The 16,553-nt window shown below is 47.2% G+C and overlaps 1 protein-coding gene across 1 annotated transcript in view; it reads right to left on the minus strand.

The window, feature by feature from the left end:
* The window catches only part of LOC115200999 (pro-neuregulin-3, membrane-bound isoform-like), a 439,268-nt gene extending 425,765 nt beyond the window's left edge, over positions 1 to 13,503 (minus strand). Inside the window, exon 1 of the mRNA XM_029764185.1 lies at positions 11,370 to 13,503. Within this exon, the coding sequence (XP_029620045.1) occupies positions 11,370 to 12,144 (775 nt within the window). The 5' untranslated portion in view covers positions 12,145 to 13,503. The remainder of the gene's footprint in view (positions 1 to 11,369) is intronic.
* Positions 13,504 to 16,553: the final 3,050 nt, after the last annotated feature.

Below are 16,553 nucleotides of genomic sequence, written 5' to 3' on the forward strand. Positions count from 1 at the left end.
TTTACATTTTATTGCTTGACCTGGGTAGGCACATGATAATTACAAATATATCTTATGTAACGTCATTGTTCTTACAAAACACTTGATTCAGCACAGTCTTTGAGCCAGGTCAAAACATAGAAATAACGTGAATATTTAATGACCAGAAAAATACATCTTTACTTAGTTTTAATCTGGTTATGTAACATCTCCTCAACCTGAAACATAGTTTTTCAAACGGAAAATAACGGCATTATGACGTTCCCTGCCAAATTTAACCCAAAGCCCCATGGGAATGAGCCTCGACGAGGAGGCTTAAACATTATTCTCTGTGAAGTCTCCATCCATGTCTTAGAATCTGTATATACGGAGACAGCCCCCTCATTCGCCGTGTCTTGCATAACTGACATCATCAGCCATGTACAGCATCTCCCGCTTTAAACACACATTCATGGAGTTTTATATTCAACTAAAGCCAGTCTGTGCTTCATCTCACTTTGTCACAGTGTCTTACCATTGAGAACCAATATCATTGATGGGGATTGGACAAAAAGCTTTGAACATGGGAATCCATTTGAAAACATTCCAGTGAGCAAAACTTGTTGAAATTATGTATTTTCAGCGGCAAAAAAGGATGTAATTTCTGGGGCAGTACCATTTGCATAGGGTTGGTGTTCACGTCAAAATGGAGAAGTGTTGAGTCACCTAACAGCAAACGTCTCTGTTTTGATCACATTCTATGTTTCAATGCCAAACTGTAGTTCAGACAGGCTTGTGACATTCAAATAATTTATTAATAATGACAGAACATTAATGGGTTCGATAAGGTATGGTGCATAAATAAACTCAAACCCTCTTTTTCATGACAAAATGTTTATTAATTAGTGCTAAACTAAATCAAATTCTTTATGAAATTGCAATAAAAGGGAAAGTAAACAAGAACATTAAAGCATAGACAAACATAGTGTAAATACATACATGCAAGCACACACACTTACTCATACACACCCTAACCTGAAGCACTGCAGCAACAGGTTATATTTTACAGCAAATGCTGCAGCAGAAGCGAACTCCTTTGTCTAACACTCTTTCATCTGCGATTCGTTGGGGAACGATGACTGGCTGGTGGGTCTATGACTCTGTGGGGAATCTTGTGATTCGTTGAAACCTGTTTGAAGGCTCTTACAGTGCATTCAGAAAGTATTCAGACCTCTTGATGTTTCCCACATTTGGTGACCTTACAGCCTTATTCTAAAAAATACTAAATCGTTTTTTCCCCCACATCAATCTACTCACAATACCTCATAATGACAAAGCAAAAACTGTTTTTTAGAATATTTTGCTAATGTATAAAAAATAAAACATTGAAATATCACATTAACATAACTTCCGGGGCACACGGGGAAAAACGCTGCTGCTTCTTTATGTGACCAAACTACTTCACATTTTTTTAATTTAAACGTTTTCAAAGTTAAACATAGCGATTGGAACGTAAATGGAGGCAGCTGAAGTCTGAATCCCGTGAGGGTGAAAGAAAATCAATAGACTTGTCGGGGATTGTTTGGCGAGTAATCTGGCTAACCTAGGTATAATGTTACATTTAGCTGGCTATCTAACGTTACCGTGAACAGCAATAACAGAAACACCTAACTGCTAAAACATATGGACACCAGTAGAAGTCTACACAGTGGTGAGAAAAGCATGGAGACGAATGTATCACAAAAAGAAAGTGCCAATAGCATGGCTAATCTCATGATGGAGATAAGGAGTCTAGGTACAAAAATTGAAAAAAAGATGGACGAAATGAAGCGGAGTATTGAAAAAGGAATGAATAGTAAAGTGGACAGCTTACGTGCCTCTTTGGAGAAAGCAATTCAGGATAATCATACAGCTTTGCTGACTCAACTGGAGAATAATAACAAGCAGCTACAAGAGCACATAGCTCTTGAAGTTGGACGTCTGGAGTCCCGTGCAGAATTCCTAGAATCTGGGAGAATAGGCGCTACCAAAACAACAAAGTTCGACCCAGACGTGTCTATCATAGTGGCAGGACTGCCAGCTGATGAAAACGAGGACCTAATCTCCAAAGTGAACCAGTTGATATCGGTAGGCCTAGGCTGAGAAACAGAGGTGATTGCAGATGAGAGGATGAGGGAGAGAGGTAAAGGTCCCGGGGTTGTGAAGGTGGAGTGTGGAGGAGAAAGTGGCTCTGTTAGGGGAAAAAACTACAGCTACGAGACCCTCCTGATTATAACAAAGTCTTTCTTTGATCAGCCAAGTCTCACACTGATCGCCTTATAGAACTGAACTTCAAGAAGCTGCTGAGAGAAATACAAGGAGGAAAGGAATACTTTGTCACGGGAAGCGGAAGACTCATGAAACGAGATCAACCAGAAGGACAACGCGGACATTCCATTGGAATGTTAACGGATGGACTACATTGAACAATAATTTACAAATAGTAATACGAAAATCCTTCAACCCAGACATTATCTCAATAAATGAAACGCATTTGCGTTGGCAAGAAACTATTGATATTGAAGGGTATGTATGGTATGGACACAACAGAAACATTCATGTGAAAGCCCCCAGGGGCTCTGGGGGGGAGTGGGAATATGTGTAAAGTCTGATATGATGAAAGCATATAAGCATGTCCAACAGGTCCCAGACATTTCTGGGGGGAAATGGCCCTAGCCCTCGTCCTCCGATCCAACAAGTCCCCGACGTGGTCAATGGGATTGAGATCCGGGCTCTTCGCTGGCCATGGCAGCCATGTTCAATGTAGTCCATTCCTGTCTTGCAGGAAATCACGCACAGAACGAGCAGTATGGCTAGTGGCATTGTCATGCTGGAGGGTCATGTCAGGATGAGCCTGCAGGAAGAGTACCACATGAGGGAGGAGGTTGTCTTCCCTGTAACGCACAGTGTTGAGATTGCCTGCAATGACAACAAGCTCAGTCCGATGATGCTGTGACACACTGCCCCGGACCATGATGGACCCTCCAAATTGATCCCGCTCCAGAGTACAGGCCTCGGTGTAACGCTCATTCCTTCAACGATAAATGCCAATCTGACCATCACCCCTGGTGAGACAAAACCGCGACTCGTCAGAGAAGAGCACTTTTTGCCAGCGACGGTGGGTTTGTGCCCTGTGGCGTACAGCAGGTCAGCCATCAGGGGGAGACTCGTCGAGGCCTGGTAACAGATGGAGAAAACATCACGAGGCAATGGCTCCATCTGCTGGACGTGCCAGGTCTTGACGGGCTCTCCAGCCAGGAATAATTGGGGCTGATTGGGAGCTGGTGAGTAATCAAGGGCGGATTGCTCACCAGCTGTGCAAGGCCCATAAAGCTGCCAGAAGGGCAGCACACAGAAAGAGTGGGGGAAGAAAGGACTCCTGTGTTATTGTTGACGGTTGCAGAGGGAGTTTAATTTTGTGCACAGGATACAGCCATACCCGGAACCCAGAAGACGGTGTCCCGGAGAGGGTCTCATGGAGGAGACCTATCCTTTTCTTTTTGATCTATTATTTAAATAAAGACCCTTGAAACTGAGCTAATCCTTCTCTGTCCGTGTCTGTGGCAGACCAAACCCCCTGGTCTGCCACAAGTGGTGGAGAATGCGGGCACGTGTGATAACGTGGTCAGATCAGGGTTGACGTTTACACAGCATCAGCATGGACGGGTTGATAGCTCAGTTCGTCCGGGCCCAACAAGCACAACAGGCGGTTCAGGAACGAACGCTGGAGTAACAGCGACTACAAAACGTCCGCCTCGTTGAGGAAATCAGGAAGCTGCAAGGAGGAGCGTCTCCTGGGTCACATCCCAACCAGTTTTTAATCAAACTAATGGAAGACAATGACGTCGAAACATACCTCTGTACATTTGAACGGACAGCTCTACGGGAAGGATGGCCAAGGCTGAAGTGGGCCAGTCTGTTGGCCCCGTTCCTCTCGGGGAATGCCCAAAAGGCGTATTGGGACCTGAATGATAAACAGGAAGCTAATTACGATGGACTCAAACGGGAGATACTCAGCCGCTACGGGTACAGCCTGGCCCATCGGGCTCAACGGTTCCACGACTGGAGGTTCGTAGCCAACGCGTCCCCCCGAGCCCAGATGAGCAACCTACTGCGTGTCACCAGGGCATGGCTCCTAACCGACGTATCCACCCTCTCCATCCTCGACAAAGTGGTTCTGGATCACTTCTTACAGGCACTACCCTACGACATGAAGAGGGCAGCGAGTCTGTGCGCGCCCCAGACCTTGGAGGGCCTCCTGGAAGCAGTGGAGACGCACCATAACACGCAGGCCCTGCTGAATGGGAGCCGGGACGATTTGGCGACCGGTCCGAGGGGACGGAAGGACAGCCCCACCACGGTGTACCCCGAACCGACAGTCGGCAGGGCCAAAGGACCGCAAACCTGTGGAGAGACGGCGAGGCTAGGTCCGACCCGCCACCGACGAACCCAGGTAGAGGGAGACCAAAGGAGGTGTTTTGAGTGTGGTGCCAGGGGGCAAATTGCCTGGAAATGCCCGGCTCGAGAGGAGTCAATGCCATCAGCTAGCCCCAGAGGCGAGGTGGGTCACGCCATGAACTATGTCACCTCCTGTTGGGCGACCACGAAATCAAATGCACCCATGGTCCCGGTGAAGGTGGACAGACACGACACGAAAGCGCTATTAGACTCCGGAAGCATGGTTACGCTCATAACCACGAGCCTGCTGAATCAGGAGACCGAATGACGTAGGGAGATGTCCATTCCCTGTGTTCACAGGGACACAAAGTGGTATCCCACCGTATGGACCAACATCGTGATGCCACAAGGGAGCTGTCAGATGATGGTGGATGCAGTACCAGAGCTGCCGGTACCTCTCCTAGTGGGACGGGATTGTCCGCTGTTCGCGGCCCTATGGGGGCATGAAATGAGGAAGAAGGTACGAGCCGGCCAAAGAAGGGAGCGGGGACGACCAATAGCCTGTGCGGCCCGGAAGCAACCGGTTAACCAGCTGGTGTCTACGGCTCCGGAGTCAGAGAGGGGTGCCAGAACCCGAACCAGCGACTACAAAACATCCACCTCGTTGAGGAAATCAGGAAGCTGCCCCAGACCTTGGAGGAGTCGTCCAGGAGGAGTCGTCCAGCCTCCCCCTCCTCGATTTCGAGGGGCCAGTCGAGACCCCCGCTGGGGGCCGACTGAGGGACAATTCGGGACAGCCCAGTGGGAGGATCTGAATTTGAAAGCTGCCACCGCCTAAGTGATAGCGGTGGATGGACAGCTACCTCCGTGGGTGAGTGACTGGCGATACCCCCATTTTCAAATTAAGAATAACCTATTGTATCAGGTGTCGCGCCAACAGGGGGAACTTCGAGAGGTATTGTTGCTGCCCCGACAGTACGTAGGAACCGTTCTTCAGCTGGCCGACACCCGCCTGTTGGGGGCAAACTTGGGAATAGAGAAGACCCGGGAATGGATCACTGCCCGGTTCCACTGGCCCGGGATGAGGAGAGCCGTGGAAGACTACTGTCGCAGCTGCCCGGAATGTCAACTCACTGCCTCGGAAGCACACTTCCGAAACCCTCTGGTTCCCCTGCCGATCATCGGGGTGTCCTTTGAATGCATTGCCATGGACATAGTTGGACCCCTGGTAAAGACTGCACGAGGACACAGGTACATCTTGCTAATAGTAGACTATGCCACCCGGTATCCCAAGGCCATTCCCCTATGGGCGGCGGTATCCAAGGGAATCGCCCGGGAGCTGCTCCACCTCTTTAGCAGGGTAGGCATCCCGAACGAGATCCTGACAGACCAAGGTAGAGCGTTTATGTCCCGCCTCATGAAAGAGTTGTGTGCCCTACTGCAGATCAAGCAGATCCGGACCTCCGTTTTTCACCCGCAGACGGATGGGCTCGTCGAGCGCTTTAACAAAATGCTCAAACAGATGCTGCGGAAGGTCATTGAGCAGGACGGGAAGAACTGGGTCCAGCTACTACCCCACCTAATGTGGGGTAGTAGCCCAAAAGTAAGTTCCTGGTAACATGGCACGGACCATACGAGGTGGTCGAGAAGCTGGGACATCTCAATTACTGCGTACGACAACCGGGGAGACGGAAACCTCAACAGATTTACCACGTGAACCTGCTGAAGAAGTGGCACGAGCAGACAGCCTTGGCCGTGTTATGGTCGGGACCCAGGACGCCAATGGAACCAGTGGTGGTCCCGAGCAATGAGGACCTCGACCCGGCCCAGAAGCAAGAGCTCAGGGAGCTTGTCGATCGGAACACGGCGGTGTTCTCCGAGAAGCCGGGCCGCCCGACCCTCATTGAACACCATATCCGTACCCGGCCCGGGGAAATGGTAAGAAAGCGGCCGTATCGGATTCCGGAGGCCCGACGGAAGACCGTGAAACAAGAAGTGGAGGCTATGCTGAGGATGGGGGTCATTGAAGAGTCTCACCGCGCATGGTGCAGCCCCATCGTGTTGGTGCCCAAACCGGACGGTAGCCTCCGCTTCTGTAAGGATTTCTGGGGTGTGAACGACATAACCGTATTCGACGCCTACCCCATGCCGAGTGTGGACGAGCTCATCGACCATTTGGGAATGGCCCGGTACATCAGCACCCTTGACCTGACCAAAGGATATTGGCAGGTACCTTTGGCAGCCTCCTCCCGGGAGAAGACGGCGTTTTCGTATCAGTCCTGGGTGCTCCCGTTCGGTCTCCACGGAGCCTCCACGGAGCCCACATTCCAACAGCTGATGAACAGAGTGCTTCGACCCCACCAGCAGTACGCAGCGGCATATCTGGATGATATCATCATCCACTGCCAAGGTTGGTAAGAGCACCTGACGCGCCTCCAGGCGGTGCTGGACGCACTCAGACAAGCCGGGTTGACCGCAAACCCCAAGAAATGCAAGCTAGGGTTCAAGGAGGTGGAGTACCTGGGGTATTTGATTGGACGGGGGAACGTCAAGGCCCAGGAGACGAAGGTTCACGCATGGAAACGCGGATGCCCTATCGAGAAGGGACACCTACGTTGCACTGATGACAGTCCCCTCCCCGACAGAGCTAAGGGGGGGTGGGTGGTGTATGTGGCGTACAGCAGGTTAGCCACCAGGGGGAGAGTTGTTGTTGCCATCCTGTACCTGTCCCGCAGGTGTGATGTTCGGATGTACCGATCCTGTGCAGGTGTTGTTACACGTGGTCTGCCACTGCGAGGACGATCAGCTGTCCGTCCTGTCTCCCTGTAGCACTGTCTTAGGAATTTTACAGTACGGACAATGCGGACAGTACTTGACACAATCCTATCTAAGAGCTCTACGGACAATTCCTTCGACCTCATGGCTTGGTTTCTACTCTGACATGCACTATCAACTGTGGGACCTTATATAAACAGGTTTGTGCCTTTCCAAATCACAGGTTTCCTTCCCTGTAGCTCAGTTGGTAGAGCATGGTGTTTGCAACACCAGGGTTGTGGGTTCGATTCCCACGGGGGGCCAGCACAGGAAAAAAAAATGTATGAAATGTATGCATTCACTACTGTAAGTCGCTCTGGATAAGAGCGTCTGCTAAATGACTAAAAATGTCAAATGTAAAAATGTCCAATCAATTACATTTATGACAGGTGGACTTTCTTTTTTAAATTATATATACATTTGCTAACATTTTTTAAACTTGTTTTTGCTTTATCATTATGGGGTATTGTGTGTAGATTGATGAGGGGGGAAAATGATGCAATCCCTTTTAGAATAAGGATGTAACGTAACAAAATGTGGAAAAATTCAAGGGGTCTGAATACTTTCCAAATGCACTGTATAAATGGGCTCACTTACGCCCTAAAATAAATGTGTTCATATGGGCAGAATATTGTAGGTAAATAAATACGTGCTGCATTAGTTGACATCCTTTAAGACAGAATAAATAAAACAGGGTTGGGCGAATAAATCAAAAAATGTAATCCATAAGCCTACTAATAAATTAATAAATAAAAAACGTGCATATGTGAAGAAAAGTTATTTCAACTTGCAATAATCCATTTTCTTTCAGTTTGCTTTATAGAATCTAGTTATCAATATAATTAAACTAGGCCTATGATATTTCCTTGAATAAGGCCTATCCTCCACACACACCCTGATTGGCTTTAGGATAAGCTAATTATTAGAGATTATGCACAGGTGTTTTCAGCAGCACACTAAATCTTTCTATCGATTGAAGGAGTATTAGGATATAGTGACTAGCACCAATAGTCTATTTAAAGTCTGCGTCAATAGGCTACCAGTTGCATTTTTTCGATATGAAAAGGAGACGGAAATATGACTGGCCTGCACTGCACATAGGAATGTGTCCAGACGACTGTGAGCTGATTGACCAGTAGGCTAGGTGTGAATGTTCTGAAAGCTTTATTCAAATCAATCATCTGAATACTAAAAGCTCCCTAACTACATGTTTGTTTTACAAAACATGGATATGTTGCCCACAGTGATGGCACATGTCTAAAAAGCTTTTGCGTCCCCCACGTTCAGCTGTGAAACAGGCCCATAGTCAAAGAGCCAATTCACAGAAGTATTGTAAGCAACAATTTTTTTAATGACACTAATATCAAGTGCGTGGAGCCTGCAGGAGCAGAGATTCTTAATGCAGTAGCACTTTCCTGCAGTCAAATGACCAAATCATCCTCTGGTTGCCTCATGGGTGGGATGTTATTAATATTTTTCATATTTCAGTCTTCTGGGATGAATATAAAGGTGTACTTTTTTTTAAGACCATAACCATGTATGTGAGGTGTATGCTTTCGTTTCAAAGTAGCTTTGATTAAGACAACCAAGAAACACTCTGTGACCCTGATTTGGCCCACTGCAGTAGATGTTTAATGTACAAGTCAAAGATAAAGGTGAGGGGAAGGAAATCAAGTGCTCTCAGATTACTATTCAGCCACAGTGTGAATGCCATTATGTTACATGAGTGCCTCCTTTCATGCCGTTTGAGGAGCTCATCTTAATACATATTTAGACTATGGTTTATACAAGGTAGCCTTTTGAGGGGGAGTTTCTTCAGCAGCAGCAATACATTAATGTATGGTCCGGCCAATTATAATGGTGCCGGAGGGGATGGCTGCTGTTTTACAGGCTCCTAATCAACAGGTGCTATTTTGTGTGTTTGTTCACATTGTTTCTAACTTATTTTGTACATAATGTTACTGCTACTGTCTCTTATGACTGAAAAGAGCTTCTGCCTAGCAGAATAGCAATTACTCACCTCGAGCTGGATGAAGAGTCTTTCTTTAATGAGTCCGACGTGAAGCCTATACTGCTTCTCTGAGACCAGGCCCAAATCCCTGTCATTTGCGTGAATAAAAGACGGAAATACAGGGGGCGGAGATCGGGGTGACTTGTGAGAATTCGTCGGCGAGTAACCCGCCTCTACCATCCATTCTATTGGCCAATGTGCAATCACTGGAGAATAAACTGCATGATCTCCATTCGAGACTATCCTACCAGTGGGACATTAAAAACTGTAATATCTTATGTTTCACTGAGTCGTGGCTGAACGACGACACATATAATATACAGATGGCTGGGTTTTCATTGCATCAGCAGGACAGAACAGCTATGTCTGGTTAGACGAGGGGTGCGGGTGTGTGTTTATTTGTCAATAACAGCTGGTGTGCGATGTCTAATATTAAAGAAGACTCAAGGTATTGCTCGCCTGAGGTAGAGTACCTTATGATAAGCTGTAGACCACACTATCTACCAATAGAGTTTTCATCTATATTTTTCGTAGCGGTCTATTTACCATCACAAACCGATGCTGGCACTAAGACAGCACTCAACGAGCTGTATAAGGCCATAAGCAAACAAGAAAATGCTCATTCAGAAGCGGCACTCTTGGTGGCCGGGGACTTTAATGCAGGCAAACTTACATCTGTTTTACCTCATTTCTACCAGCATGTCACATGTGCAACCAGAGGAAGACCACCTTACTCCACACACAGAGATGCACACAAAGCTCTCCCTCACCCTCCATTTGGCAAATCTGACAATAATTCTGTCCTCCTGATTTCTGCTTACAAGCAAAAACTAAAGCAAGAAGTACCAGTGACTCATTCAATACGAAAGTGGTCCGATGACGCGGATGCTGCGCTACAGGACTGTTTTGCTAGCACAGACTGGAATATGTTCCGTGATTCTTCCAATGGCATTGAGGAGTATACCACCTCAGTCACCGGCTTCATCAATAAGTGCATTGACAACGTCGTCCCCACAGTGACCGTACATACATATCCCAACCAGAATCCATGGATTACAGGCAACATCCGTAGCGAGCTAAAGCCTAAAGCTCACAATTTTAATCCTATAACACTGACTCTGAGCAAGACAAAGGAGCTGATCGTGGACTAAAGGAAAAGGAGGGCCAAACACTCCCCCATTCACATAGACGGGGCTGTAGTGGAGCAGTTCGAGAGTTTCAAGTTCCTTGGTGTCCACATAACCAACAAACTATCATGGTCCAAACACACCAAGACAGTCATGAAGAGGTCACGACAATGCCCTTTCTCCCTCAGGAGACTGAAAAGATTTTGCATGGGTCCCCAGATCCTCAAAAAGTTCTACAGCTGCACTATCAAGAGCATCGTGACCGGTTGTATCACTGCCTGGTATGGCAACTGCTCGGCATCTGACCGTAAGGCACTACAGAGGGTAGTGCGTACGGCCCAGTACATCACTGGGGCCAAGCTTCCTGCCATACAGGACCTACATACTAGGTGGTGTCAGAGGAAGGCCCAAAAAATTGTCAAAGACTCCAGTCACCCAAGTCATAGACTGTTCTCTCAGATACTGCAAGGCAAGCAGTCCCGGAGAACCAAGTCTAAGTCCAAAAGACTCCTGAGCAGCTTCTATCCCCAAGCCATAAGACTGCTGAATAATCAAATGGCCACCCGGACTATTTACATTGACACCACCCACTCCCCCCTTTGTTTTTACACAGCTAATCGCTGTATATTATCTATGCATAGTCACTTTACCCCTACCTACATGTACAAATTACCTTGACTAACTTGTACCCTCGCACATTGATTCAACACCGGTACCCCCTGTATATAGCCTCATCATTGTTATTTTATTGTGTTACTTTTTTTAAACTTAGTTTATTTAGTAAAACAAATTTAAACTCTATTTCTTGAACTGCATTGTTGATTAAGGGCTTGTAAGTAAGCATTTCACGGTAAGGTCTACACCTACTGCATTTGGCTTATGTGACAAATAAAATGTCATTTGATTTGATTGGGCACCAGCTCTCCAATGCCATCAGCCAGATAAAACAAACGCTAGAGCTGTTGTGAACACTATTTCATTTGCACACAAACACACTCTCCCTTTTAGAAAAGCAGACTTACGTGTTCTGTAGCGGTGGTGAGGGCGTGTGGCGGGACCTTTCGCAGAGCGTCCAGGTTTCCAGTGCCCGGTGGGCTTGGCTGGGGGAGATGGTGGAAAAGTTGGTGGTAGCGCCTTGGTTGTGGTGTTGGCGGTAGAGGTTGTGCTAGTAGCTTTGGAGGTTGGACCGGATCGTGAGTTCGGGGGGTCCTTATCCTTACGACCATTGGCTGTGCCGCCGACCCGAAGTACCGTGGTGCTGTGTGGGGTCACTTCTTTACCCCCGGGCGGGGGGAGTCGTGTGGTGCGGGTGGTGGTGCCAGTCAGACGGGTGCCACTGCCAACCCAGTTGTGGAGGTGCGGGACCGAGTGGTTGGAGGGCAACCCAAATTGAGTTCTCGGGGCTGGGACCGTGCCGTCGGCCACTAGAGAGGTGGTGGAGACAAACACGGTGGCAGTGGTCTTTGTAGTCGTGGTCATAGTGTCTGGCCGCTTGGGTGGAGCACTGGGTTCGGAGAGAAAGATGGGGTCCTGCCCTATGCCCTTGGCATCCACTAGGTCCGTGGGCACATAGTCTTGAACGGAACCCACTACAATCCATTTGAGCAGCATGAGACTAAGGCCCAGGCCCACGAAGCCCATCACTAAGGGCACTGCACACAGCCAGGTCTGCTGCCGGTGCCACACCGCACAGGGCCCACAGCGAAGAGGCCCCGGGGCCCGAGGGGAGGCCTGTTCGCCCTCGGGTTCTTCCAGGGTCATGGCCCCCAGAGTGCTCGCTCCCGAGTGCTCACTCATCCTGCTGATGCCGTCAAAGGTCAGGGGTCAAACCGGGGACCCAATGACAAAAGGGCAGGAATGAGGGAGGGGATGGGGCAAGGAACCAATACTGGGCATCATACCAATTCATCCACACAAAATTCCTACATTTATACCCACACACACATGGACACAAGACAGCACCCACAGACACCCACAGTAATTACAAGCCAAGCAGCTCACACGGATGCACATGTAAGCAAATATACACTCCCTCTGGCGCCGAGCTAGCTAATTACACACACAAACAAACACAGACACACTCATACACACACAGGTTGGACATGGGCAGGTGAAAGTGCTGACCGGCGGGGCAAGCCTCGCTGTAGTTAGGTGGAAACGAAATGACGGTAAATCCCAAGATGCTTCACTCTCCCGTGAGAAAAAATGCATAAGAAAAAGGCAGGCAGGAGGGTATTGATCCACAGTGTGGCAAGCTTCAGACCAGAGCTGTACATCCTGTGTGTGTCTGTCAATGAGAAACAGGCCAGGCAGGGCAGCAACCCTTTTCTGCAGCTTTTTTTACTGTGTTTTTTATGCTCCAGTTCAGGGGCTTCCTCTTCAGTCTTCTTCCCTGTTTTGGGTCAGCCTCAGCTTCCCCTCACTCCCAGACAGCCCTGTGCAGCGGTGCTTTAGCGCTAGTAGCCGATGGTAATCTTACATGAAGAGAGCCAGTGGAACTGGATAGAGAGCGAGAGTGAGGGAGAGGATTTGTAGGGATGAGGCTGGCAGGGGGATGAAGGGGGGGGTTAAATCCAACTGATGTCCATCAAATGCCTTTCCCCTCAGATCTCCAGGACTGTCCGTCTTTCTCCAGCTGTCTGTCCACCGCTTGTCATTGTGGTAGAAAAATGAAAGCCTTGGCTACTTGCTTGCTACCTCAGAACGCTACATTGGCGGCGGTGTTGAGAGCAGGAGTGCGAGCGACAGAAAGGGAGGGAGAGAAAGAGCAAGAGAGATGAAGAGGAGGAAGAAGGGAGGGAGGGAGTGCTGCTCTGAAAAACTGATGTGGCTGCTGTTGTTGTTAGCTGCAGACTGGGAGAAACACTCCACTGTGAGCAATGTGGGTTTCGCGGCACACAACCGGCGATTTCCTCCCTTCCACAGACTACAACCGGCGCTTTCCTCCCTTCCACGGACTGCAGGACTCCAGACTGACAAACAACTGCCCCATCCCTTCTTCGACACACTGCGTGCACCTGTGTAAGTGTGTGCGTGTGAGAGCGATAGAGACCACACTGCCTTCCCTATCACCGTCAAAGCTGAGAGCGAGAGAAAGAGAGAAGAGGCAGATATCCTGGGAGAAAGCTCTGCAGCAGCAGAGACAAGGAGGCACTGCACAACACACTGTGCGGAGGAGAGAAGAGCTGCCACAGACACCCCAGGGAACAGAGAGAGGGGAGGAGGAGAAGGGGGGGGCAGTGCGGCGCTACATCTCCCCACCGGGAGTGAGAGAAACAAACCAAACATTGGGCTCATAATTTATGGGCGGGATAAATCCTTCCTTCAAACCTGATTTTTCGGCTCACAGTCGATGAAACACTCATTTTACAGTTCCCATGAGACCCCGATGCTAGGCAGATGCCTTATCTGCAGGGCTTTGCTGTTATTTCCCTGTGACTGACTGTCTTGCAGTCGAGGAAGGAAGCGTACAAATGTAGGCGGGTGAATGCAGTAATAATAAGGGTTTACTCCAAGTCGTCAGAAAAGGTGTGTGTGTGTGAGAGTATGAAAGAAAGTGTGTGGCAGAGTAGAGAAACAGAGATGGTGATAGAGAGAGAAAAAGATCAGCATGCAGAGCTTAAAGTTCGTAGAACACGTGTGACATTTTTATGTGTTCATATCTTCTCCTATCCCCCCGCCTCCTAGTCTGGCGGAGTCTGGAAAGGCTGCTTGATGTTGTAGGCACGATGCGTTGATAGTGAAGGGGGCTATGCTTTTTTACTAATTGGTTGTCCTCTGTCTCTCACTCAAACAACCACATGGTCACAGCCCATGAGTACTGCATTTTGGCCCTTGGTTCCGCAACCAAGCAATCACGTCCCACATTTTATCAACAAATTCAAACACCACTAATTTAAAGAAAACGGTTGATTTGTCTTGTATTTCAGTCAGACATTCCAACCTTTCTCTTACAGTCACATTACACTTATGAAAAAATAGAAAATTTAAAGACATGACCAAAAGTATGTGGACACCTGCTCGTCAAACATCTCATTCCAAAATCATGAGTATTAATATGGAGTTGGTCGCCTCTTTGCTGCTATAACAGCCTCCACACTTCTGGGAAGGCTTTCCACTAGATGTTAGAACATTGCTGCAGGGACTTACATTCATTCAGCAACAAGAGCATTAGTGAGGTCCCAGGCCTTCCCCAAACTGTTGCCACAAAGTTGGAAGCACAGAATTGTCTAGAATGTCATTGTATGCTGTAGTGTAAAGATTTCCATTCACTGGAACTAAGGGGCCCGAACCATGAAAAACAACCCCAGACCATTACTCCTCCTCCACCAAACTTTACAGTTGGTACTATGCATTGGGGCAGGTAGCGTTGTCCTGGCATCCGCAAACCCAGATTTGTGCGTCGGACTGCCAGATGGTAAAGCGTGATTCATCCCTACAGAGAATGTGTTTCCATTGCTCCAGCGTCCAATGGCGGCAAGATTTACACCACTCCAGCCAACGCTTGCCATTGAGCATGGTGATCTTAGGCTCGTGTGCAGCTGCTCGGCCATAAAAACCCATTTGATGAAGCTCCCGACGAACAGTTCTTATGCTGAAGTTGGGTGAGCCATTCTTACTAATCTACTGGAGAGCCAGTTTGGGTTTAAGTATAACTTCTTATAACTTTGTATGACTGATGCTTTTAGTTGAAGCTTTAATTGGGATAGGGGGCAGTATTCGGAAATTCGGATGATTCGGTCGTGCCCACATTCGGACGTGCCCAAAGAAAACGGCCTGTTACTCAGGCACAGAAGCTAGGATTATGCAAATAATTGGTAGTATTGGATAGAAAACACTCTGAAGTTTCTAAAACTGTTAAAATAATGTCTGTGAGTATAACAGAACTGATATGGCAGGCATTTTTTTTTTTTGGAGGTCACCACCCATTGAAATGGCTGTCCATGGGAAAATCAAAGGAATACCTCCCAGATTGCAGTTCCTAGGCTTCCACTAGATGTCAACAGTCTTTAGAAAGAGTTTCAGGCTTGTTTTTTGAAAAATTAGCTAGAATTTGTACTTTTTCTAAGTGGCTCTCATTTTGACTGTAGTATTGTGGCGCGCGTGGATGAGGGCGCACACTTCGTTATTTATCTCCGGTAATCAACATACTATTCTCCGTCTTAAATTTTATCGTTTATTTACATATTAGGGTACCTGAGGATTGATTAGGAACATTGTTTGACTTGTTTGGACGAAGTTTATTGGTAACTTTTGGGATTCCTTTGTATGCATTTTGAACGAGGGAAACAGGTGGATTACTGAATCGAGCGCGCCAACTAAAATGACTTTTTTGGGGATCTAAATAAGAACTTTATCGAACAAAACAACCATTTGTTATGTAGCTGGGACCCTTGGGATTGCAAACAGAGGAAGATCTTCAAAGGTAAGTGATTTATCTTATCGCTATTTCTGACTTTCGTGACGCCTCTGCTTGTTTGGAAAATGTTTTCAATGCTTGTGTACGCGGGGCGCTGTCCTCAGATAATCACATGGTATGCTTTCGCTGGAAAGCCTTTTTGAAATCTGACAAAGCGGCTGGATTAACAAGAAGTTAAGATTTTAAACGATGTAAGACACTTGTATTTTCATGAATGTATAATATTACGAATTTTCCATTTTGAATTTCGTGCTCTACAATTTCACCGGATGTTGTCGAGATGGGGCGCTAGTGCCCCACCTATCCCAAAGAGGATAATGCTTTCATATTTAATATTTTTAACCCCCCAAACTGATATTCATTATATAAATAAACACGTTTAATTTTCTCTGACTTGCCGTTCCAAATGAAGTGAAATATTTTCTTGCTCAAATAATTTATAAGACAAATAGTTCTGTATAGGCAGGGCCATAAGTAAATAGGTAAACTGGGATATGACTAAATCAGGGTGATTTTTCAACAAATACACAGGTATTTACCTTTCCAAGATCTTATCTATTTTTGCTAACTTTCTGTTGAAATGTGTTGTAGTAAGTTCCTTTGTTTCTTTAGGGATAAGAATGCCGAGTATGTCCACTTCACCGTCAGACAATTTTATTGGTAAACTACACGGTAATGTAAAAGTATTTTTTTGCGATCCAATAAGTAATATGGTACACTTATCATAGTTCGGTTGTAATCCACAGAAGCCTTGAGGCCAGGGAAGACTCCATATATTTTTAAAATA

This window comes from Salmo trutta, chromosome 10 (genome assembly GCF_901001165.1).
Source record: "Salmo trutta chromosome 10, fSalTru1.1, whole genome shotgun sequence".
NCBI lineage: Eukaryota > Metazoa > Chordata > Actinopteri > Salmoniformes > Salmonidae > Salmo > Salmo trutta.